The sequence below is a fragment of the Sciurus vulgaris genome (assembly GCF_902686455.1).
Source record: "Sciurus vulgaris genome assembly, chromosome: 8".
Classification (NCBI taxonomy): Eukaryota; Metazoa; Chordata; class Mammalia; order Rodentia; family Sciuridae; genus Sciurus; species Sciurus vulgaris.
This window is the reverse complement of record NC_136468.1, coordinates 140692155-140713868: the sequence shown is the minus strand read 5'-3', so window position 1 is coordinate 140713868 and position 21714 is coordinate 140692155. Positions and strand designations below refer to the sequence as shown.

Genomic DNA, 21714 nt, shown 5'->3' with positions numbered 1-21714 from the left:
GCAGCCCCCCGAAGCTTTCCACCGAGATGACGCTGGTGATAAGCCACCCCACTCTGGCGTCAGTACTGTTCGCAACAAGCACGAGTCACTCTCCCCCAGACAGCCTTCAGGTGACTGCATCAAGGAACAACCTGGTCTTCTGCAGCAGAAGGGTAACCACAGGGCGGGTGGAAAAGCAGACGCCTGGTTCCTTTCCGCTCCGTGCAAGCTTGACCTGCATCACACGAAGCACCAACGTCACCGACCACATGGAACAGCCACGCCTGGTGCTACGGTTTGTGAAGCGCAGGGAGCTGAGAACAGGTGCCTGCTGCTCGTGGGCAGCACCCAGCCTGAAGGATGTCAGCGGGGGCTGCTGCAGCGGCCTCTGCAGGGGAACGGTCAGCCGGGCGTGGGCCCACGGCTGCCTGTCTGTGCCTTTTGCACCCTGAACCCCAAGGCCAGGGTCTGAGCAGATAAGAAAGAGCACACTCGACCCGAAAACTGGCCAGAGGACCAAGCATGCAGAGAGCAGTGGCCGGCGATCAGGAGCACCTGCTGGAAGGCTGGCAGGCCACCTCCAGGCAGTGTCAACAGGAGCGGGGCACCTGAAGGGGGACCGCCAGCAAGCGGCCGGGAGGAAGATCGCTAAAACCATGCACAGCCCGGGCCACTGCCCCGGGCCAGTAGGCACGCACTCAGAGCCAGCTGCTGGGGACCCCAGGGCAGCAGAGACCTCGCAGTCAGCAGGGTGCTCTGCAGCTCCGCAGCTCCACATGGCCCTCCGCCGACCCTCCACCACCATCGCTGACCAGGATCAATGGCCTTCCCATGCCTTCTTCCATTCAGAAGGTGACAGCCAGAGTCTAGGGAGAGGCTTACCCGACGCTTCCCTGGCCTCTGCTGCGTGCGTGGGGACCAGAGTCCCCCGTGTGCGGCGGGCCCAGCCCAACAGGAGCCTGGACGGGCAGCCCCGGTCACAGGCCTCCCCACCATCAGAGCCTGGGGTCCGCAGCCAGCCAGCCGGAACCCCAGGGCCCGTGGCCGGCTTGGCGCATGCCAGGGCTCCCCCTGTGCGAAGGCTGCTCAGGACCTTGAGGAAGCCCCTCCATCGAGTCCCGGCCCCGCTGGACACGCGGAGCAGAGCAGCGCTTCTGGGCTTTACGGCCTGGCCGAGGAGGCAGGTGGACTGTGCGCCAGGAGAGCAGCTCCCCCATTCAGAGGCACCGGATCCAACCCGCTTCCACACCAGCCCTTGACGATGATCCGCCCCACCGGCTCCCCGGCCACCCCACGGCCGGCGCGCTGAATGCGGGTGAGGAACGGACGGCAGCGCGTTCATTAATAAACCTCCTTTTATTATTGTCACTAGAGATAAAAACAGCCAGTCCCACATACCATACCCTGGGTGGCACAGGAGGGCGCGAGTAGCCGTGTTCACAGGAGCCGCCGCCAAGGCTGCCGCCGGGCCTGGGCCACTCCAGCCCACGAGGCTGTCCCCTCGCCGCGGCTTCTCCAAGGCAGCGCGGTCAGTGGCAGAGGGCGATGGTTTCCATGTTAAGGAAGCGGACGTGCATCTTGGTCTCGATGTCAATTCCCTGCCAGATCTGGAGGGACCGGGTGGCGTTAGGGACGGCCGCTTCTGGCAGCAGGGTCCCCTGCTCCCCTGCCTCCTGCCCACCCTCCTCTGCCCCCAGCTGAGGCGCGGGCAGGTGAGAGCCAGGGGCTGTTTTGGGACCGAGCTGAGCGAGGAAGAACAAATCCCATCTGTCTTCCTGCCGGGTAACCGGCTGTGACATTTGGATGCTTCCTGAGACTGTCGTAGCCCGCTGCGAGCCCGCGCGCCCTGCTGGCACCTCCACCTCGCCCTCACCCAACACCGCAGCCCCACCAAACCCTCCATCCCACGACGTGGGGACCACCCCACCCGCCGCCCACCCCGCGGAACACAGAGGGACTCGGGTGGAATCAGCCTCCGGGGACTTCGTGAGCTCGCAGGGGCTGCGAGGCTGCGAGGCGTGAGCAGGCCACCATCGTGCATGAGAAGCACACCACAGTCTGGTCACTGTGACCACCAAGAGGTCACCACGTTCCACCAGACGAGCTCATGCCCGGGAGAGGCGATTCCTCCCTAACCTTCATGCCCAGGCCACACACCTGGCACTGCGGTCACCATCTGCTCTGGCCAGGGTGCTGGCACCATCCCCAGCACCCCCACAGCCACGCTCTCCCCTACTCCTTGGCAGCCCGGGCCGGGGCGCCACAGATGGGAGATGCTTCTCGCCGCCTCCCTGCTCACATGAGAGCGTACAACTCTCACGCTGTCACCCAGCATCAGGACAGAGCCGCCGGGGCACCCAGGGACAGGAGGCCGTGGGGCCCTTCCTGTCACTGCCCAAGTCTGCCAAGTACTCCCCAGTCCCTGCACCTGACCTGGGTGCTGTGAGAGACGCAGGACAAATCTGGTCCCAGCCGAGCAGCTCCATTCACTGGGGGATGAGAGGGTCTCCAGAGAGGCGCCTGGCCCCAGGGTGGTGTCTGCTAAGTGCTGGGCAGCAGCATGGTTGCCACTACCACTGGAAGGGACTGGGAGGGGAGGAGGGGGAGCGGAGGGAACCTGGTTTGTCATGAAAGAGCCCCAGGTGAAGGGACAGGTTTGAGAAACCTTCGGGGCAAAGAAGAAATCCATCCCGTGTTCAGATCCATGGCCTCTCCTTCCCTAGCCTCCCTGCCTCCCCAGCTTCTAGGTCGTCCTTCTGCTGTCTTGCTTGGGGATCACTTCCCTGCACCAGCAGGCCCCAGTGTGGGCCAGAGCCACCCTCTGCAACCACAGATCTGGCCTGCCCCTGTCCACCCGCCTACCCAGTCCCGAGATGGGGGCCAATGCACGACCCATGACCCAGCAGTCCCCTCTGGGCTTCTTGCAGCTGGGTTTGTGCGTCCTGCCCCGTCACCTGCCTCCCCGTGCATCTGCAGGTGGGTGGCCAGGTCGGAGGGCAGACTTGCAGGGGAGCCCTCGGCCCCGGGTCCCGCCCCACTCCAGGCCTATGCTGCATGGCTTGGCCGGGAGCCCCTCCAGGTTCTATTCTGCCCTGGCCCCGTCCCCCTCAGCTCCCGGGAAGGCTGTGGAGACCCGGTTTTGAGGATGTTCATGGTCAAAATGCTGCAAACGAAGCAGGCAGGTTCTTCTGAGATCTCGGTTATCCACGCACTGAGGAGCTGGTCTGAACTCCCTGCCCCAGAGCACTACCGCCATCAGCAAAGGCCAGCACCAGCTCACCACCTGCCCCGGGGCCGGAAATCCACCATGGAGGGAGGGCGAGCAAGTCACGGCCATTTAAGAGTGACACCGAGACAACGTGAGGCGGCCCGAGGCAGAGCGGGAGCCGCCTGCTCCAGGCCCAGGAGGCTTCCAGGGTCCCTGCTCCACTGCAAACAGGGCTGGCCTCTGGGAAGGTGGGGGTCCCACGAGGGACAGAAATGGACCTTTCAGGGCTGGCGTGTAGCTCAGTGGTGGAGCACTTGCCTCGCGTGGCGAAGCACCGTTTGATTGCCAGCACCGTGTGTAATAAAAGGTCCATCAACAACTAAAAAAAATCTTACAAGAAGAAATTGAGCTTTCATTGTCTACTGCTTAAGGTGCTCTGGCCGTGTGCAAAAATCACCTTTTCATAAAAATCGGTGAAGCCAGTTTAAAGCATCTTTAAGGCCCTTTCAACTTCAAGGGTCTGCTGGTCGCTGGCGCCCTGCCCTCACCCCTCAGGGCAGTTCAGACCATGTCTTCTGACCAGCAGCTGCACAAGGCCCCCGAGGGCCTCCCGAAGCCCCCACGCCCAGACACCTCCGTTCCTCCCCGGCACCCACCTTCAGGAAGTCCTCAAAGGTGATCCCCTCATACACTTGGTCCGGCTCCTGGGGAAAGAGCGCAGGGCAGAGGCTGAGCAGCGGTCTCGCCCTCCCCACCCCAGGACGGTCGGGCTGCTTTCGGGGTCACTCTTCTCCAGCCAGTCCAGTCACCCTGAACCCCCACATCCTGCTTGAGGCTGGCGCAGGCTCACCAAGGCCCTCCCTCACCCTCCCCAGAAACATCTGGTGGAGAAAAGAGTGGGCAAAGCCCGGGGCCTCCCCCCACAGTGCCCACCTCCCCTCGTCCCGCTGCCGGGATGCCTCCCCCACCTCGGTCCGACCACAGCATCCCCGGCTCGGATAAGGGCTATTCTAGGCTAATCTGCGCTCACAGACCCCCGGGGAAAGGGGCCTGGCCTTCGCGGCCCAGCCCTCGTGCCCATGAGTCACCATGATAGCGTCCAGACACCCGGAGGCGGGGCCCAGGGTGGCGAGTGGCGAGTGGCAGCCTTGGCCTGGCTCCCGGGCCTCTGGCCAAGTGTGTTTGGCGGTGCCGGTCTCGCTCTGTCCCTTCCTCTCTGGGACACAGGGGACCACATGGGCTCCCGCCCCTTTCAATTCTACCATTGGGCTCTGACAACCTTGTATCCCAAACCTCACCCCAAGCACCTTTGTGACAGTGAACACCCAGCTAATGGCCCAAGTGTCCCTCACTAGAAGGCCGCACTGCTGCTACCACGTAGCTATTGAGAGGGTCATTCACTCAGGCAGATGCGGAACAGCCTTGGCAGCTGGAGCAGAGCGGGAGAAGACCCACGCCAACAGGGACAAGCAGCTGCAGACGGGGTGCCCGCAAACAGCTCCCTAGACCCTGGCCGGGCCCTGCCACCAGTCGCATGGACGCGGGTCACTGCGGGAGAGGGCCGGCCGCGGCGCTTGGAGTTCATTTTGTGTAAATCAGTCAGGGTTGGGGCGGAGCTGGGGCAGCGCGTGCGTGCCTAGTACGCCCAAGGCCCTGGGTTCCATCCGCAGCATCGAAATAAAGCATCAAAGTACAATACGGAGGACACACAAGTGATGCTTGGGCTTCTGGAGAAACCAGGGTGGCTCCCTGAAGGGGGAGGAGCTGGCGGGCCAAGAGCAGGGGGAGCCGGGCCTCAGGGTCCAACACGGCACCCTGCAAATCAGAGAAACCCCCTGGGCCCAATATTCTGGGGGTCTCCTAGCCCCAGCCTCAGAGCTTCACCCTGACACCAGGTGGGCTCCATCCTCGAACCCGCCTTACAGATGACACTACAGGGTGCAGAGGCCACTGCTGGGCGCTGGCCCGCAAGAGCTGCTCCTGGTGGACAGGACTCTGACCCTTCGGCTGCTGCTTTGCTTTTAAAAAACATTTATAAAACCACCAGCTCTCCACGGCCCCAGGTTCCTTCCTTCCTGCTCTTGAGCATGGAGGAGTGGCCGCCCTGAGCCCCAGGGCTGTCCCAGGGCGCCAACTGTGGCCAGAGACCAGGGCTGGAGGGGAGGCCTGGCACGGTCAGAAATGTCACATGTCCTCAGAGGCCAGAAGGCACTGAATGGACGGGGCTGCACAGGGCAGCGTGCTGTTTATCTGTGATGCTGACACCAGAAAACACGGGACAGGCTCCCAGAGGACCCAGGGAGATGTGCACGTGGGCCTTGGCTGCTTCCTGGCTCCACAGGCCGCTCCCCACCCGGCCAGGGTCCCCGAGCTGCTGGACGCCCGCTGGGGACACCAGCCTGGGCTGGGAAGCCTCCCTTTGCGGGCGGCTCTGGTTTGATGCAGCTCAGCAGATGCCAGCTGCCAGCAATTTTACTCCCCCAATTAAGAAAACTGTCGCCAAGTGAAGCTGCAGTGGGGCAGGGAGCAATTTGAAGAAGGAGAGCGTAATTAAATCAAGTGGGATTTGGCTCCACAACCCAGCGGGGATCCGGGCTCTCTCCACCCAGGTGGCGAGCCCTTTCCCGCAGCGGCTGATTTGCAGAGTGGGTGGTTTCTCCGAGGCCAGAGCCTCCCTCTGGGCCCAAGAAGCAGGCATAAACCAGGGCAGCGAGATGACCACAGCCCGTGCCCTGGGCTGGATCAGCAGCTGGCGGCCTTGGGCACACATAGCAGGTCCCTCAGGAAATCCCCCTCCACCGGGGCAGGGCTGAACCCAGCCACCCAAGTGTCTAGCCTCAGCCACGCGCTGCTGAGAGGCAAGAACCTCATTGGGACCATCGGATCCGTTGAGATGTCACCTGACTGCCTGAGCCGTCCCCTGGGGCTTGGAGCCACTGAGTGGGGCTGGTGGGCTGCACCCACCCACCCTCCAGTCAGTCCATCCAGCACGGAGAGGGCTGCCAGCCTCGGTTTCCCACCAGTGAAGTGAGGCCAACAAGGGACCGCAGGGGGGACGGGCCCCACCTCAACCCTTTGGTCTGACTCGGGACCAGGTGGGCTCCCAGCCTGAGGGACAGGCCCCTGCTGGCCCTGCCTGAAGGCCAGAGAGTCCCACGGCTCCCTGGAGGCCGGGCCGGTCAGCAGGGAGCAGGACAGGGGTGGCCCTGCGCTCGGGCCTCCCAGACACCACACCGGGGAAGAGGCGTCCCGCGGGCTCGGGCAGAGCGGCGGCGGGGGGGACGGAGGGCGCTCACCATCTGCCCCACGCACACGCTGGCCGCCTCCATCATGGCGCCGTCGGCGATGGAGCGGGCCGACTCCTTCTCGATGTGGGGGTTCCCTGACAGCAGCTCCTCCACCACCTGCCGGTGGGGCGGAGACAAACGGTGACCCCGCGCCTCCTTGGCCAAGGGCAGGGGCGCGGCCGGGCGGAGGAGCATACTTTACATTTCGATATTCTTCCAGCGTGATGCGGCCGTCGCTGTCCGAGTCGTACATGTGGAACAGAACTGGGCGCCAGGGAGAGAGGGGCCGTCAGCGGAGCCAGGCCCTGCCGGGGCTCACGGTCCGCAGCCCACCCTGAACCTACACCAGACGGGGACCTCGACAGCACAGGCCATGCGGCCCCACTGGCCACTTCCCGGTGGGGTGGCCTTGACCTCAGGCAAGTGACTGAACCACCCCGAGCCTCGGTTTCCCCACCTGTAAAGCGGAAGCCAGCGTCTTCCTCGGGTCCTGTGAGCCGAGGGGAGCAGAGCTGTCGGGGGTGGGGGGCTCCCCGCACTGAGCGTGGGCCACGGGACCCTCGCCCCGCGAACGAGAAGCCTGAGGGTGCCGGGATCTCAACACCAGGCCAGGGACCACGTCTGGTCCCTGGGTGGCCCCCAAGGGGCAGCAGGGGCAGCAGCACCCCGGGCCTGCGAGTGAGGTGGCCGCTCCCCGCCAGCCCTGCTGGGCCCTCAGCTCCCCAGTGGCTCTGCGTGGGCTCCTCCTCCAGCCCTGGGCAGATGCCAGCCCCGGGCAGAGCTCCCCATGACACCTCGTCCTGGAGCCCAGAGGTCGGGCCGCCCGAGACCCGCTCCACAGACAGGCCCCCGGGGCCCGTCCACGCCGGGCAGACCAGCCTCAGCACAGGACCGCGGCTGCGTCCACCTGTCTCCACGGCCCCTGGGACCCCCACCTGGCCCTCGGAGCAAAGCAGAAGTGGGTGGGCGACTCCCCGCAGGATTCCCGAGCTAAGCCTAGCCCAGGCCCCTGCTGACATCTTCCCGGTGACGAGACTGAGCCCGGCTGTGGGAGACGGGCACCGGGAGTCACGGGAAAGTCCCCTGGGGACAAAGGAGGCGTGACTTGGGCCACTGCTGGGACCCTGCCTCTCTGGCTGGCCAGAATCACCCCAAAACAGGCTCTGGAGTCAGGGGACAGCAGATGCTCCTGGGGACGCAAGCAGATCCCACGTGGACCCAGATCAGGAAGCTGAGTGGAGGACCCTGGTTTAGGGAGCCCCCCATGTGTCCAGGAGCGGCACCTCCACACCAGGTTCGAAGCCCAAGGCCACAGAGCCACTGAGTGGAGGGGCCAAATGGAAACCCACGGCTCCACGGCCCCTCCTAGTCCCAGAAGCCAGGAAAGCTGGGCTGCTCACCGTGAGACCACCGACGTGACCTGGGAGGGGGGACATGCCCCACACTGCACTTCTAGGGGCTGACCACCTGGGACCTGGGTGGAGTCCCTGACCACCCGCTTCCATGCCCAGCCCGGCTACAGGGGAGCCCGGCCCAGGGCCCTTGGGTACCTACACCTCAGCTTCTCCTTCCGGGACAGCTCCACCTGCTCCTCGCCCAGGGTGGTGTCGATGGGCCGGAAGTAGGACATGATGGTCAGGAAGTCTTCGAAGTTGATCTCGTCGGCCAGGCCACTGGGGCCCTTGCGCAGGTTCCTGCAGGAGCCCGGGTGGAAGGGGTCATTCGGTGGAAACCTGGATCCTGTCCTTCCGTGACCAAGAGCTCGGGAGGGCCTGGCCCAAGCACCTGCTGGTGGCCCCGGGGGCCCAGGAGTACAGAGCCCAGCACCCACCCTGCCCGCACCCAGCTCCCATCCAGGAGGCCAGCAAGAGGCGGATGCCGACAGCTGTCAAGGAGGGCTCCGGAGGGGACGCAGGGGGTGCGATGGGCCCAGAGAGGCAGGCACTGTGCTGGGGACACGGAGGCACAAGCCACCCACCAACCACCCGCCCATCCTCCTCTTTATCTCAGAGGTCAGTCCGTGGGGCCAACTGGGCCTGTCACTTAATTTGTAGGTCACTTATTTCTATAGGGCCCATCAGTGAAAGAGTGTCATCTCACTTTTAAATGACTAAAAAAAGTCGCAGAAAAGAAAAATCGAAATAACATTCCAAGGTGAGAGAGAACTGCACAGACTGAATGCCAGGCGCTGTGGGGACGCGGCCACGCCCCAGGCTCACACGCCGTCCAGGAGGCACAGAGCACCAGGGGCCTCGGGCCTCCCTCCCCAGTCCTGACACAAAGCTGGCCAGCCCCGGACCTGGGTCTCAGTTCCACGTTCCGGTAGAGGGACAGCGAGCAGCCCCAGGCCCTGGGGGACTCCTGACGGTGACCCTGTACAGCAGGTGTGTGGTGAGCCGCCCGCTCCAGACCCGCCACACACAGGCCTCCCCTGGCCTCGTCCTCCATGCTCTGCCCTGGGCCCCGGTGCAGCTACCGCCACCCTGCTCCCCGCTTGTGCCGCCAGAAGAGCTTCGCCAAAAGTGAACCGAGCCCCCGGCTCCCCCGTTCTGAGTGACTGCCCACTCCCGCCTGGCCCAGTCCTCGGCACCCCTTCCTGCCTCGCTTTCCTCCTCAGGGCCCCCAAGCACTGGCCCCTGCCCGGCGTCCTCCCTGGATATAGGTTCTGTGTCCACCTTCCAGGCACTGGGCATGCTGGATGGACAGGTGTCCCCCTCATGCTTCAGGCAGCTCCGTGCCCACAGCCGCCCTCTGACAGCCCTGCAGACCGTCCTGCCCTCTGAGCAAGGTGGCCTGTGCCTAGGTGTGCCCGCTCAGCCTCTGACCAGAGGGAGGTACAGCCTGGCAGCTCCCCACACCCTCTCCTCTCGGCAGAGGTGGCCACTCAGGCGCTCTGCTTCCTGATCTCCACGAGAGCCACCTCCGTCCACCACACTCCTCCGCCATGAACTTCCGCCTCACCTGGAGCCCCGAGGAACGGAGCCTGCTGTCTATGGAGTGAGGCCTCAGAACACCCTCGATGTCACCCACCGGCGTCGGGACCCTGTCCGTGTTCCAGGGAGTCCGGGAATGAACGCCGCGAAGGCCGCGGCACCTACCAGCATTTAGAACCTCACAGGGCCGAGCCGCGGTGTCCACCAGCGGGGACTCCCCTGCCAGGCCGGCCTTCCTACGTAATCCCAAGGGGACACAGACTTATCCCCATCTCACCATCACGACTGCTCACTTGTGTTTGAATAAATGAATTAGTAAAACAATAAAAAAAAAATAAAGAAGTGGCCGCCCAGAGCCATCGGGAGACCCCTGCCCTCCACCCTGGGGGCGCGAGGCACAGCTGGGTCTGCTGCCCAGGATCTCCAGGCAGACGGGCCTGAGTCGGCATCCCAGGTCACACGGTGACAGCTGAGGGCCCAGTGGCCTTGGCCCGTTTTGCTAAAGAATTAATACAATAAAAGGCACAGGTCTCGCATGTGGACAAAGTCCAGGCCCCGTGAAGCACTGGCTGATCAGGACGGGCTGCGTCCCAGCCCTCAGGGGGTCCCTGTGCTCCATCCTGCCTGGCCACCTCCCAGACAGCAGCCGGGGCGGCTCACACAGGCCACGGCAGGCAGTCCCTGGAGGGCAGTCCCCGGCCTCCTTACCATGCCCACTTAGCTGGCCTTCGCTTCGCGAGTGCTGTCCAGACACACCAGCCCCCTCCGCCCTCCTGCAGGGCTGGGTCCCTGCTGCTGTGACGGACACATGGATGTGCACACACGCTCGGGTCAGGGGCCCAGTGGGCCCTGGGCACCTTTCCCACCTTCCTGTCCAGGCCTTCAACTCTCGGTCCCCACAGCCCGAGGCCCATGTTGACGTCAGGGCCACCTCTCCAGTGGGGGGTGGCCTGGTGGCATCTCACTTCTAATGGAATCACAGCAATGGTCACGCAGCGTGTTTTCAGAGAGCAGGTTACAAAGCTGGGGGGCTTCCATCTGGGGCCCCCTCATTTGGATGTGTCACTCTGGAGGAAGCCAGCTGCCATCTGTGAGGTCCACAGGATGCCACCCAACAGCCACAAGAAGGAGCCTCCTCCAAAATTCCAGGTGTGACTCTGCCCCAGACTAGGTTCATAAAAGAGCCTCAGCTCCCAGCTCATTTGCACCTGGATTCCCGACCCAGAGAAACAAGGAGCTATGAATACTAAGTGTGGGGCCAGGGATGTGACTCAGGGGTAGGCACAGGCTTAGCATGCCTGGGGTCCTGGCTTCCACCCCAGCACCACAAAAAAAAGAAAAAGAAAAAAATACCAAGTTTTGGGTCATTTGTTATGCAGCCAGAGCTGACTGATACAGAAGCCCAGAGAGACCAGGGGTAAGCTGCCCAGCATTGCCCGGCTATGAATCTACAACCATCTGACCCCAAACCCAACATGGCCCCAACAATCAGCATTGGCCCACGAGGCTGCTCTGAGCACGCAGGTGCCACAAGTTCCAAAGGATGAGGTGACCTTCCATCGGGCAGTTGAGGGGAAAGAGCCTACCTATTGTCAAAGAAGGCACGGATGATTTTGGATCGGATCGGGTTGAGCTCCAGGTCGGGGACATTGTTGAAGTTCTCCTTGCTGTTTCCGAGGAGAAGAAACACCAGGAAAAGAACAAGAAAGCAATCGTCAGCCAGTGTCCCCCTCATGTACCCAGCTGCGCTGTTTCATCCCCAACAGGCCCCACCAGGGACAGTGCAGAGTTGAGCAAGTTGGAATGGGCCCCTCCTCCCACCTGCAGACCGAGCAGGAGGATCTGGAGACTTGAGAATCAGAGACTGGACACTGATGCAGATACGGAGGATGTGCACCCTGTTCTGGATGCCCGTCCTCAGGCCCCAGGAAGGGAACCCCTGCTTTGGCTGCTCTGAGCTCTGAGCAGCAACATGCTGGCTTGGAGCTTTGGAAAATAGCCTGGCAGTTCCTCAAAAGCTAAACAGAGTCACCATATGAACCGGTACCACCACTCCTAGATAGGAGCCCAAGGGAACTAAACACCTGTACTTGAACTTCACAGCAACATTACCACGGTAGCCAGAGGAGGAACCGTCCAGATGTCTGCTGGCTGGTGAATGGGCAGACTGTGGTATGTCCATTCAGTGGACTACGACTCAGCCCTAACAGGCAACGATTCCTGCTCCAACCCAGAGCAGCCTCAAAGACATGATGGCGAGTGAAATTAGCAGTCATAAACAGTCACATACGTGTACTTAAATAAAGCGTCCCCAGCAGGCCAGTCCATGGAGACAGAGAGGGGTTGGGGTTGGAGGCTGGAGAGTGACGACTGAGGGAATTTGGCTTCTTTTGGGAGTGACATCAATGTTCCGGGATTGATGGTGGTGTTGGGTGCACAACTCTTTACTCTAAATCTCTGTCAATTCTACGTTTTAGTGGGTGAGCTACCCCATGTGTGAATTTTATTTCAGTAAAGCTGTTTTTCAAAACCCACCACCTGTGGGCTGGGGTCAGGGAGAGTGCATTTCAACAGGGAGCCCCCCGATGCGGGCACAGCCGCACCCTCACCTGCCTGTCCTCCTCCCCTGTTCTTGGAAGCTGCTTCCTGTTCACCTTTTGCTTGGGCTCTTTGGATGCCCATGGACAGTGACCTTGGGAGGGACCCAGGGCATAGGCCGGTTGATCCCAAGGAACAAGACCCGGAGGTGGGAAGACGGCCATCAGCACCGGGCTCCAAACCAGAGCGGACGATGCTGCCCTTGGGAGACACAGGCGAGAGCAGGACCAGACTGCTTCCCGGTCCCTCTGGTTCGCCCCGCCCAGGAGGCTTCTTGTCCTTCCCCCATGGCTGGGCTTGCTGGTGGCGAATGGCCAAACTCGGGAGACGGCACAGTGCAGGAGCCCAGCTCTGAGGGAGGAGGTGCTCAGGGCACTTGGCCCAGAGTGACGGGAGGTGACACAGCTGTAAACAAATCATGGAAATTTTTGGGCCATAAAAAAGAATGAGGCAAGCTGGGCATGGGGGTGTGTTAGCCTAGCCCCAGCTACTCGGGAGGCTGAGGCTGGAGGCCAGGCTGGAGGCCAGCCTGGGCAACGTAGCCAGACCCCCATCTCCAGACCAAACCACCCCACCGCAGAGGACTGCTACAACATGAGTCTCCAAACCACCACGCTAAGTGAGAGAGGAGAGGCTCGCAGGCCTCGCACACGAAGCCGTTTATCCGAAAGCCCCAGAAGAGGCAGATCCAGAGGCGGGAAGCACAGCACTGGCTTCCGGGGGCTGGGAGATGGGCCTGGGGTGTCTTTTACAAGAGGTTCTAAAATCGATCTCCTACTTCAAATGAATTGCTTCATCTCTAAGTCACATCTCCATTACGCCATTTAAAACTCTCCACTGACCTCTTCAAAACCAAAGGACCCACCGTGCTGTGTCCCCGTTCACACCTGGGCACCAAGTGTGCACAGGAACCCCCGCAGCTGGAAGTCAGGACAATGCCCACCAGCTGGGGGCCCTGACGGGGGAGCCGGGGAAGGGGCTCCGGGCTGGGAACGCAGTCCCGGCCACAGGAGTCGCTCCCGTCTCTGTGTACGTCAGGCGCCACCTTGCTAGGAGAGCGGGACACCTCCTGCCTCCCGGCTGGCTGGAGGTGACCACCAGACACGGACGTGGCCCTGGATGGGAGCAAGCCAAGGCCACCAGGGGCGATGAGCAGCGTCTATGACGTCACGAATGATGGATGACTGACAGCTAGATGTCACGCGTGCTGGGCGAGTGACCCGGCCAGGCCCCTGACCTGTGGCCCCTTACCTCAGCTCCTGAGAGGTCCCAGGGCCTGCCCAGCTCACGCAGGCGGGGCTGGAGTGCCACCCGGGGCCCCTGATGCCATCCTGTCCTGCATTCCACAAAGTCCACATCCCTGACTGAGAAAGGGACGCTGCCCAGCTCGAGCGGGAACTGGGGGACAGAACAAGGCCGCTCCACGAGCAACCCTCGGGCTCTCCTCGGCCGGGCGTCCTGGCTGCTGCCTTTCCCTCGGCCTCGGTTTCCCCGTCTGTGAGGTGGGCACAGCTGGAATCAGGCTCTGCCGCCTGGCCGAGGGACGCTGCCTCTCTGAGCTGCAGTCGGCGCCTCTGGAAGCGGGAGTCTCTCAGGGTGTGCGTGCAGCCCACGTGTCACCTCAGTGACGGCTCAGCATCTGCTGCATCCCGAGTGCTCCACAGACGGCAGTGGGGCGCACGCGGGCCTCTGGCGGGGACCCCGAGCGTCCCACGCAGTCCACCCTCGGTGCCACGGGCCACCTGCGGCAGCCGAGCTGGTTGTTTGCTGAGCGAGCAGCAGAGTCACAGGGAAGGTGGGGCCTCCTCGTCTGAGGCCAGCTCTGCCACATCACAGGAGGACATGGGCCCAGCATGGGGCGGGGCTGCTGCCCAGGCACTGCCCACGCTGGGCACGGGGCCTCTGGGACACACCGCCCAGCTCCACGCCTTGGCTCTCAGCTGCAAAACGGGGTCCTGGGAGCAGCCGGGGATCGGGGCTCTCTGGTGAGAGGCGCCGAGCACGCCACCCGGCGCACAGTGGGCACTTCGTTTGGACCCTGTTTCTACCCGCAGAGCACTCGGGGTCGGGCAGCTCAGTGGGCAAGGCCCTGGGTTCCGTCCCCAGCACTGAGACAAAAGTAAAGTGCTGAGGTGGTGACGTCAGTGACGATAGCGGCAGCGGACCTACTAGGTGCTCCCAGGGGCGATGCTGTTCTGAGAGCTTCACGTGATCACGCAGTGGCCGTCTGGCCCTCAGGGACCCGGACCCAAAAGAATGGGCCTGGAGCCTGGAGCCCGGAGCCCGGAGCCCGGAGCCCGGGCGGGACGGCGGGCCTTCCCCTCCTCACAGCCCAAGGCTGCAGAGGCCGGTTCCGGTCCCTGCCTCTCTCCTCCCCACCAGCCCCAGGTACCCACGGGGCTGGTCCAACTGGCCGGTGGAAGGCGTCCTGCTGGGACTGGGCTTTGCTTCTCCTCGGAGCTCAGGGCCAGGGGCGGCCGCTGCCTTGGGACAGAGCCCACCTACAGTGACCAGCGTCCCCTGACGCTGCCTCTCGTGGTAGGGCAGGGTCGGCTCACGAGGGCCCCAGACCACACCTTCCACGCCTCCCCTAGGGGTTTTCAATGTCCTCTCGAGTCCCGAAGCGCTCTGGCCATGCCAGGCTGCGCCAGTTGCCGTGAGGTTTAGTCACACACGTCCACTCACCAGTGGCAATGGCACAAGGCCCAGTGAGGCCAAGTGACTCACCTCCAGTCACACAACCAGCGGGAGAGCTCAGCCCTCCCGCCCCGCTGACCACCAAGGACACTTCCGCCCGCTGGCCACTTCCTTCCTTTGAGTTGTGCATTTAACTTTAAAGGGAAGAGAGAGGGGGCAAGGGCTGTGGCTCAGAGACAGAGCGCTTGCCTGGACGTGCCAGGCCCTGGGTTCCATGCCCAGCACAGCCAGAGAGAGAGAGAGAGAGAGAGACAGAGAGGAGAGAGACAGAGAGAGAGAGAGACAGGGACAGAGGGGGGGGGTGAGAAAAGGAAAGAAGGAGAGAGGGATCTGCTCCTGCCAAGTTCCCAGCCCGAGGTCCCATCAGGAATCCAGGGACAGGGCAGGACAGGAACCCAGGGCAGGACTGGCATCTGGCCACATCTGGCCGCTGCCCCCAGAAGCCGGGTGGTGTGGGCTGGTTTCCAGAGCTTCGGGGGCCAGCACAGCTGGAATGTCCTCTCTGCACCTTGGGGCCCGAGTCTGGCTTAGCCCCCGTGGGGGCCTGGGACCCCAGCAGAGCCTGCAGTGAGCGCTGGCTTCTCAGCCCCCTGCTCTCTGCAGGCCAGGGTTCCTCCTCCAGCGAGGCCACCTGTCCTCCCCGCCCAGCCCCACTGAGTCCCCGCCCCTGCGTCCCCTGCACTCAGGGACCTCTGACGTTCGCTCCCCAACCGGGAAGCTGAGTTAGCAGGTGTGTGCCCAGGTGCATCCTGAGGACGGAGGAGGACCAGGAGGGGCCGAGGGTGACGCGCCGGCAGCGGGGGGGTGCATGGGTGGGGGGGCAGCCCTGCTCCCCGTGGGAGGAGCCACAGTTTGCTGACCAGGCAGAAGCAGGCGTGAGCCCGAGAGGGCCGCCAGGGGCGACTCGGGGGATGTGGCAGTGGGAAGGGTGAGGCCTGGCAGGCTGAGGGACATCCGGGAGGCCATGAGGGCCCCGCTCTGGGCATCAAGCAGGCGGGGGTTGCTGCAGGAGCGGGGCGTTCCTTGGGTCTGGGGTGAACGTGCCAGTGGTGTTTCAGGTCGTGAACGTGCATTTGAGCTGAAGGACGACAGAGCTGTCCTTCCCTAGAGGGCCTGTGACCTGCCCCCACCACGCCAGCTCTCCCACACCCAGGCTAGGAAGCTGGTCCCTGCCTCCGGGCCTTTGCACCTGCTGCGCCTGTCGCCCGAGGCTCCCTCCCCTCCCCTCAGTGCCTTCTCTTCCTTCTGGTCTCAGCCCAGATGTGGCCTCCTCTGAGGAGCCTTCCCTGACTGCCCATCCTGAGGCCCCTCTCCCCACCACGGTCCCAAGCGTGCCACCCTCTCCGCCCCGTCTTCCTCCTCAATCCCACGATGATACCTACCGGCTCTGCCTCCCCTCCGCGCCCCTGCTTGTCTAGAGGTGGTCTGCCCTGGAACCTTCCGCAGAAGGCCCTGGACACCCGCTTGTCTGGGAGCAGGGACCGCGTCAGCTCAAACGCCTGGGAAAGGACCTCCCAAAGTGGTACCGTGAGTGGGTACCGCACTCACACCGCGGCCCGGGGAGGTGCCCAGCACACCCGCGACTCCTCCAGGTTCCTGTCCCACATCGGCCCCAAACTCTCCCGTGCAGGAGGGAGAGCCCGCCCGCCCCAGGAAGGGAGCTGTCGTGAGCTCAGAGGCCCCGCAGACCCTGACCCGGAGCGGCCTGGGGCGCAGAGCCCACAGCCTCACTGTCCCCAGTACTTCTGCAGCACTGCCTGGCCCCAGACCGGTCGTAAGCAAGGCACCCGGCCCTGGGGACAGCCGCGTGACTGCAGGCCGGGCTTTGGCTCTGCTGAGGGCAGCTGTGTGCTGGAGCTGCAGCCCCTGCCCTGGGGTCCGACGGGGACCGTGGTGCCAACCTCTGAAAATCCTGGAGAACCCGAGACTGCGCAGTCAAGCCTGGTCCCCAGTGCCAGGTGGCACTGGGCTCCTGGCGGCTGGGACTCCCGTGTACGTGCATGACCCTGCTCTGACCTCCGAGGGGACAAAGCAACGGTAGGGAAGCCCTGCAGCACCTGAAGTCGGGACGCTTGGCCGAGGGCCCTGCCTGGCCCAATGAGGAGGCGTCACCACTCTTGGTGACGTTCGGCCAGGCCCCGCCTTCCTCGTGCAGGCCTGGGGTTGGGTCACCCAACATCACACCACATTCGATGGTCGGAAGAACCTTGAAGTACATTTCTGTGACACGCGCTCTATCTAATCGGGCCTCTAAGGGCCTCTGTCACTTCACCGGAGTGTTTTACAGCACCTCCTTCTGGGTGTCTGTAAGCCTGCCAGGTGCCACCCGGGGTTAGCTTCTGATGACAGGGGAGGGGCGGCTGCATAGTAGGTGCTCAATAAACACATTAGAGGGACATTTCTCTATGCAAAATTTCAAGAGGCACAGAACTCAGTGCTTTGTGGTCAGAGTGGATTCAGGCTTCAAAGGTCCTGAGGCACATGCAATTTGGCAGGGCCCTCTTAAAGAAAAGCAACGTGACACTGAATATAAAATACCCAGCTACTGGGCCTGCATAGAACCACACATGCCACACTTAAAATCCCAGCTGTTCAGGAGGCTGAGGTAGGAGGATCGCAAGTTTGAGGTTAGCCTGGGGCAACTTAGAGGACCCTGTCTCAAAATCAAAAGGGCCGGGGCTGTAGCTCAGTGACAGAGCGCTTGCTTAGCATGCGCAGCGCGAGGCCCTGGCTTCAATCCCAGGTGCCTCCCTCCCCAGGGGAGGATACGCAGGTCCGGAAATGGGGCTGTAAGTGCTTCAGGGTAAACCTGGCCCCTGAAGTTCTGAGCCGATTTTGGAGAAAGAGGAGCCCCGACAGAGCACGGGTAGAAAATGGTGGGCTAGAATTAAAATCAAGCTTTGGTGTCTTTACCTTGCGGGACTTTTTAAAAAAGTTCTCTCCAACTCGAAGCGGAAACTTAGAAACGCTTTAAACTTCTAACTGCAGCTCACAGCTCCTATGAATGAGTGCAATGCCTGCAGGTTTGGACGATCACTTCTAAGGGTCCTTTCACACTCGAGAGGTGCGAAGGCCATCTGGTGACATCCTCTGCTCCCCGAGGGGGGACACAGGGAGCTGCGCACCCGTGCCACCCACCGCCAGCTGCACCGGGGTGTGGAGGCCTCGACAGGGGTCTCTCGTGGCGTGGAATGACCCCACAAAGTGGCCAGCTTTCAAGACTCCTTCTAGAGAGCCTGAAGAAAGGAACCAGTCCTAGGCCAGAACCTGGCACAGCCAGGCCTCCTGCAGAGCGCACCCCAGCCGGGCCCAGCCATCGGAGAGCTGAGGCCCTGCCTCGGGTCACTCGGGAAACCATTGGTGGCGCGGGCATGGGCAGTACTGGGGATCCTGCCCCAGGGGAACATCATAGGGCAGTCAAGGACCTCCCAGTCCTGGAGGGCCGATTAGGATGAGGTAAAGCAGCTCTGGAGGCTGGGAGGCTGGCCTTCCTGCGGTCAGTTTGCATAAGACCCTGTCTGTGGCCAGTCACCTCCTTCCCGGGAACTGGGCTACTCTGTGTTCAGCCGATTTGAACCTCGCAGCAGACTCTGTGTGGGACCAGGGAATGCAAAGAGGGGATTGCACACCCCTCCACCCAAGGGCAGAACAGGAGACCGAGGTCGTCAACCATTGGAAAGTCAAGGCCATGCTCAAGGTTCAAATTCTGGCTCCTCCACTTATGAGCTGTGTGACCAAGGGGCCCTCCACAGCCTCTCTGAGCCTGACTTTCCCCTTGCCAAATGGGGAGCGCAAGGGTTCCCACTGCTTCCTGTGGGGTTGGGTGGGACCACAGGAACCCACTCCTCTGCCCAGCACCCACGACAAGCTCAAATAATAGCCTCACTGTGGGCAGGTGCCCGACCCCAGACATGCTCTTCGCCTGGGCCACTTCCACAGGTTGAGCCTTCTTAATTCAAAAATCTGAAACCTGGGACTTGATGACATGATCAACGACTGGAAAATGCCACACCATGAGGCTTGGTTTCACACTAATCTATTACAATGTTATATAAAATTTAAAAAATTTTTCACGTAAAAGATAAACTTCACCTATGCCTATAAGGTGTGCAGGAAACGTCCTGAATTTCGAGTCTGGACTGGGGTTGCATCCCCGAAATATCCTATTACGTATGTGAGATCTGGGGTGGGGGGCGGGTCCCCGGCTCACATTTCCAAGCCCCCGTCCTGCCGGTGAAGAGCGAGAAGAGAGAGGACCCACGTCAGCACAGAGGTCGCGAAAGCGTCTGGCAGAGGCGCCTGCAGCCCTCCGCCCAGGGAAGACCTACTGTGCGCTGTCCTCGGTGCTGAGCGTCCGCAGCCCAGACCTGGCCAGGCCACGCCTGTGCTGCAGCAAGCTTGCCAGGTGCCTGGCGTGGGGCACGCTCTTCCGGGAGACCCTCCCACGGGCCTCGCTGGCTGCGAGGCAATACAGACACTGTAAAACCGAGAGGCCTCCCACGCCATCGCCATCGTAGCCTCCGCCTCCAGGACCGGGTGCAGAAGGAAGGCCCAGCCCCACCGTCCTGCAGGCAGGCTCCAGGGCCCAAGCCAATCCCGGAGACCTCGCCCACTCTGCGCAAAAGGACTCGGAGCAACGAGCAGCCGGCCCAAAGCCACACAGCCCATGGCAGGAAGGACTCAAATACAGTCTGCCTCCCAAACCTGGGGTTTGCCTCTCCACCCCTCGAGTCCGATGAGCTCAAGTGGGTTGAAGCTAAAGCGGTGCACCAGCCAGAGCTGGATCTGCCGCCCCACCGCTGTGGGGCGTGGCGGGCTAATTTGCATTTCCAGCTCCTGGTCACAGTGATTGGTTCAGACCCAGGCATGTGACTCCATGAGAGCCAATGAGAGGCCCGGGCGGCTTACACGGGCTCCAGCTCCCTCTCCTGCAGGTCAGGGAACCTGGGGGGCAGTCACGTGGCACTGAAGGTGCTGGTCCCCATTGTCCTCGACTTTGGACGAAGCCGGGGCAACCGGAGGACGCTCTGAGCCTGGGATGCCCTGGACTAACAATGCGTCTTTGTTCAGGCAGACAAGACAAAGTGGATGTGCTCAGCTGGTTTCCATAAAAGGAAGGTGACATTTAAGTCTGTCTACTAAGGAGGAGGAAGTTTTCTTGGACTATTTAAAGGTTTGTTTTAAAGCTCCAACGACTGTCACCTTGAGGCCCCGGGTGTGTGTTTGAGGACACATCTGCTGACGGGCTGGGTAGAAATCTGCTCCCCCGGCGCTCTCGACTCTGCTGGCTGCGGTCGGACCTGAAGCTCCCTTGCCTGCTTTCTGATGACCCGCGCGATGAGGACCTCGTTCTAGTAACTCTACCAGCCTCCAACAGGGTGGAGGCATTCTTTCTCAGAAAACTCTGATGGCGTCTACAAAAGTCACTTTTAAAACTCAGTGGAGAATGTCAATTTTCCTTGACAGAAACTTGCGATAAAGAACCCAAGGAAGCAGAAGCAGGAGACCGGGCCTTGGGACAGCGCGGGCACCTGCACCCCCCACTCACCTGTGCGCCCGGCAGCTGGCAGTTCTAGCAGGCACTCAGGTGCTCAGTATCTGGGATCCCGGACAAGGGGACACCCGAGCCCTGGCAGGGTGGCCCGGGCTGCTCCTCCCTCTCCTTCCTCTCCTTCCTCCACTCCAGTTAAAAGTCTCTGATCCCAATGGAAACAGAAGTGGCTTGTTCCCTCCAGCTAGGGAACACCTTGTCTTGGGAGGGACCAGGAGACTCAAACAACTACAGGCTTGTTTGAGGACTGGGCACCCAGGGGCTCCTCCGGCCCCCTCCGCACTCAGTGAAGAGAAAAGCCAAGGAGAATCCCCCAGGGCCACAGACCTGCCCAGGGCCCAGGCCAGTGGCGGATCTTACCGGATGGTGGGCTGGTCTCCACTCAGCTGCTTGAACCTCCGGTGCAGCTGCTCGATCTGCTCCGAGGAGACTGAGGAGCAGGGAGAGAAAAGAAGACAGGCATGACTGACAGCTGAACTGGGGCGACGGGAGGAGGCCCTAGGACGCTTCTGCCCCTCCTCCCCTGGGTGCTGGGGTCCTTGGCAGGACACCACCCACCTGCTGGGTGAGGAAGCAGAGGGCCCCACTGCGCCTGGTGAGGCAGCTCTGGGTGACTGTCCTGAGCAGTAACACAGCTGTTAACTAGGAACAGGGCAGACCCGGACCACACCGTACTCTCAACCTCCATCCTGCCCCAGCCCACTAAAGACGAACTTGTATCTGCTTGTCTGACCTCCTCTCCCACTTCTGGTGATGGGGTTCTTCCAAGCCGAGAAAGGCAGATTAAGAGTTAGATGAAGCTGGGCATGGTGGTGCATGCCTGTAACCCCAGCAACTTGGGAGGCTGAGGCAGGAGGATCAGAAGTCGGAGGACAGCCTCAACAACTTAGCAAGAGCCTGTCAAATCGATGAAGGAATGAATACAGGGCTGGAAGGTGGCTCGGTGGTAGAGTGGCCCTGGGCTCAAGCCCAGGTAACCCCCTCGACCCCACCACATACACACAGATGAGTGGCTGGTGTGGAAAGCTGATTGAGAGCCTTGGAGTAAGAGATGTTCAGAGGACCTGGTGAGGCGAGGGCAGGGAGGAAGCAGCAAGTTGGGCTCGCTGTTGCCGCGGGGACGGATCTGACTCCCAGACACTCCCAGATCGCCTGCACGGTTTGGGGTTGTCGCCATTTCACTCTCAGCCGATGCTGCTGCAAAGCCACTTCTGAGGTGGGACCCTCTGGGTTCCGGGCTTTGTAAGGGACCCACCCATAGGTCGGAGGCTAATTTTAGGAAACGCACAGTGACACCTGCAGGCATTTCTCACTTCATCTGCAAAATAACCCTGCAAGGGAGGCGCTCCCTCCATCCGGGCGTGATCCCTGGAGACCCCACAGCGGGCTTACGGTCACGACTGGAATGTGGTGGGGCGGGACTGCCAGAGACCATCCCTCCTGCTATGCCGTCACTCATTT

At 62.1% G+C, this 21714-nt stretch overlaps 1 protein-coding gene across 3 annotated transcripts in view; it reads right to left on the bottom strand.

Annotated features, from left to right (window-relative positions):
* Positions 1-1316: 1316 nt before the first annotated feature.
* The window catches only part of TESC (tescalcin), a 38613-nt gene continuing 18215 nt past the window's right edge, over positions 1317-21714 (bottom strand). Inside the window, exons 2-8 of one of the 3 annotated variants that reach the window (XM_079151565.1) lie at positions 20614-20683; positions 10994-11074; positions 8025-8168; positions 6672-6738; positions 6484-6591; positions 3844-3891; positions 1317-1586 (exon numbers count right to left, since the gene is read on the bottom strand). In XM_079151565.1, coding sequence (XP_079007691.1) covers positions 1509-1586; positions 3844-3891; positions 6484-6591; positions 6672-6738; positions 8025-8168; positions 10994-11074; positions 20614-20683 — 596 coding nt within the window. In that variant the 3' untranslated portion in view covers positions 1317-1508. The remainder of the gene's footprint in view (positions 1587-3843; positions 3892-6483; positions 6592-6671; positions 6739-8024; positions 8169-10993; positions 11075-20613; positions 20684-21714) is intronic. The other 2 variants (XM_079151566.1, XM_079151567.1) reach the window with 2 other exon arrangements.